Here is a 3,586-nt window from a genome sequence, read left to right as displayed (position 1 = left end):
TAAAAATATGAATTTCAAACGCTCATAAAAATTTAATTTGACTTTCTTCTAGACATTTTTTTTTTGCTTAAGGTAGACAAATTTATGAGGAATCTTGTATTACATTTACAAATCTTAGATTTAAAATAAAATGTTTTATGAATTTCTAACTCAAAATAATTTTCAAACTTTCGTCATATTTACGTATTTTGTCAATATCTGAACTTTAAATGCTTATAAAAAAAATTGTGTCTATGGATTTTTAATTTTTTTCATCTGCTTTTGAAACAATATACTAGGAGCCTTCTATTAAATTTTCAAGCTTTTTTAACCAACAAATAATTTTTTTTTGATATTTATAAAAAAAAAAATGTTATGGTGTATAGAAAATGCTATAATATAAACATTCAGTCAAAATTTCATGTTCCTACGGTCATTTGTTGTACAGTGGCATCAAAATCGATTTTCTCGAAAACAGACTGCGTAAAAGTTTCTGTTTTTCCTTCATTTTTCTTTTGTTTTTCACTGCGCTTTTGAAAACTACTGGAAAATTTTATTTTTGGCCCCCTCAAAGTACCAACTAGATTAACTTTCCTATCAGAAAAGTGAAACTATAGTTTAAGAAAATGTAAGTATTTTTACTGTCCTAAAAGGTGATGACAAACACAAAAATAAAAAATTTTAATTTAAAAAAATAACACATATGTAAATTCAATAAACTCATCGCTCCGCTCAGAATATAAAATATAATAAGATTAAACTACATGTTCAAGTTAGAACAATCTGAACAGGTTAACCTTATCTGCAGATTAACCCAAAACTGTTATAGCATTTAATAAATTATAAATCCCTATTATATATTTTACTAATTTAGTGGGGAAACTAAACAAATTTTGAAATTTGAGTAAAATTATGACCATTTTTTTTTAATGGGGGGGGGGGGGCGCAGGGCCGGTTTGATCCATATTTCCCGGGCCGAAAAAATTCGCCAATCCGCCCCTGCTTATGTCTGTGTAGCTCTTAAATTTGAATAACAGCGTATTAGCTTAAACTATAATATGAACTATGAATTTAAAAATGAATAAACGTAGATACAAATGAGTTAAGTAAAAGTTAAGTTAATTAAAACTGCAAACTAGTCAGTTATGTCAGTTAATAAGTTAAAAATAACTTAACTTACTTAACTTTTATTAACCATAATTATTAACATAAGTCCAGCCTTGGTAAAATGTCAATAACTTATATACTTATTGTTGATTGTAAAATTCTATAATGTATTATAGTTTAATAGCTATTTTGTTTGCGTGCTTAAGTTAATTAACTCTTTATTTTTTCAGGATATTGATGATTCTTCTATTTCTAGTACGCCTGGTTACATGGATCCGAGTAGTTTCATCAAGAAGGTAACTAACATTAACTTCGTAAGTTAGACTTGACATCTAAACTTTTGGGTGGGTTATTATTATTGTTAGTAGTAGTAATAATTAAATATTAATATTTTTAAATTATCATTTATTTCTTCCGGAAAAAGAAATAATAAGCAATAGTCCAATAGTTTGTTTTTTAAAACCTCTGTAAAATAACATACGAATATCATATTAATCATTAAATATAAATAATAAGTTAAAAGTTAAAACTATTGTAAACCGAAATATCATCTTAGAAAATGTAAACCATTAACAAGAGTAATTAGTTTATTTACTTTTTAAAAATCCCTAACTGTGAGCATTTCGATACTTATCGGTTATTTTCTTCACGACTCCACGACTCCACGTCATCGGAACTTTCGGGTAAATTGTATAAACTTATATTAACCATTAAAAAGACGCTACACGCGCATGACGTGTTGTCTCCGTGTTACAAATGTTATGTACAACATAGCAAATACTTTTTTGCGCAGGAAAGAACCAAGAATGCTACAGTCATAACTAAGAAACGAGATTTGCTCCACATAAAAACGAGAGCTATGGCTGTGCAACGTTCTTTTTATTTTTATGATATCACTTATATGAAAAAAGTGCTTACTATTTCAAAAACCATTATCGTTTATGTTTTTCAAACTTCTAAAGCTTTTTTCGTTTAAATGATTTCAAAAAAAATAAAAACAACGTTGCACAGCCAAAGCTCTCATTTTTATGTGGTGAAAATATTATTTCTTAGTTATGAGTTTGTGACTGTAGCCTTCTAGGCAGTTTTTGCTATGTTGTACATTTGTAAGACGGAGACAACACATGCGGGTGTTGCTTCCTCCATTGTTGGCATTTTTATCGAAATTCAGGTTATACTATTTAAATACGAAACAGTTAACTATTTTCATTTTCATTTTGTCTTGTAGTTTTTAAATTATTAAATTCTTCCATAAAATGCTTATCAGATAACAAAAAATAAAAGTTGTTGAAATTTGAACAGTTTTAACTTATTAATCAGTCTTTCCTCAGATATGTCTTGCATATTTGTAGTTAAAGTTATTATATAAAATTATCAATTGATATTCATAATTTTAAATTTAAATGAACAATTCTGTTCAAAGTGTTCAAATTAATATATTTATTTATACCTATAGTATTAGTACAACTGTACAAGTATTTATAAGGTATTAAGTATTATATTATCAGATACTTATGTATTTTTATCTAAAATAAATGTAAAATAATATTTTTTTTTTATCATTTATAGGTTACTGTGAAAGCAACATTTGATTACGAGAGCCGACAAGATGATGAATTGTCATTTTGCAAGCATGCTGTAATTACAAATGTAGTGAAACAGGACAGTGGTTGGTGGCGTGGTGATTATGGTGGAAAACGGCAACATTGGTTTCCCAGTAATCATGTAGAAGAATTACAAGAGGCACACATCGAAAAATCTGACAGCGGTGTAAGTATAAGGACTTTAAAGCAAACCAGAATGAATATCAATTTACTTGAAATTATTAATTAATATTAATTATAATATATAATATTATATTCATATAACTATAGGGGGGAGGGGGCTTGGGTGGGCTTCAGCCTCCTTAGAATTTCTTAAGCCCCTATACATTTTATTAATAATTTACTTATTAAAAAAATGCGAGGGCTGAAGCCCCCCTTACTTTAAGGTCTAGTTATGCCTATGATGTTCAGCAATTTCTAATTACAATATACAGAGACACAGAGTATCTACCATGTAAGATAACTATAACCTAATTAATAATTTTGAAAATGATTCGTGTATTTATAAGAATCACGTTTGTTATATTATCATATATTATAGTATAATTTTATACATCAAAATGGTTAATTCATGTTAATTTATTATAAGCCTGAGATTTAAGCCAATAACCTTTGTTGTTGAGGCTTTAAATATAAAAAAAAAAAAAACCTAAGATGGTAAATTTATATGACTTATATATATAAATAAATAAGTCATATAAATTTACCATCTTAGGTTTTTTTTTTTTTTTTTATATTATTATTTTTTTATATTATTATTCTTAATTAAAAAGCAGTCTTGTAAAGTATTCAAATACGTATTCTGAATACTTTTATTTGTATTTTTTATTTATTAAAAAAAATATTTTTTTCCGATCCAGAAAAATAGTTTTAAATTTGTGACAAGACATATTATA

At 26.7% G+C, this 3,586-nt stretch overlaps 1 protein-coding gene across 1 annotated transcript in view; it reads left to right on the top strand.

Annotated features, from left to right (window-relative positions):
* The window catches only part of LOC100161327 (1-phosphatidylinositol 4,5-bisphosphate phosphodiesterase gamma-1), a 10,264-nt gene that overhangs the window by 4,079 nt on the left and 2,599 nt on the right, over nucleotides 1-3,586 (top strand). The window contains exons 2-3 of the mRNA XM_029486421.1: nucleotides 1,263-1,382; nucleotides 2,656-2,856. Coding sequence (XP_029342281.1) covers nucleotides 1,263-1,382; nucleotides 2,656-2,856 — 321 coding nt within the window. The remainder of the gene's footprint in view (nucleotides 1-1,262; nucleotides 1,383-2,655; nucleotides 2,857-3,586) is intronic.

This window comes from Acyrthosiphon pisum, chromosome A1 (genome assembly GCF_005508785.2).
Source record: "Acyrthosiphon pisum isolate AL4f chromosome A1, pea_aphid_22Mar2018_4r6ur, whole genome shotgun sequence".
Taxonomy (NCBI): Eukaryota; Metazoa; Arthropoda; class Insecta; order Hemiptera; family Aphididae; genus Acyrthosiphon; species Acyrthosiphon pisum.
This window is presented reverse-complemented; position numbering and strand designations above follow the sequence as displayed.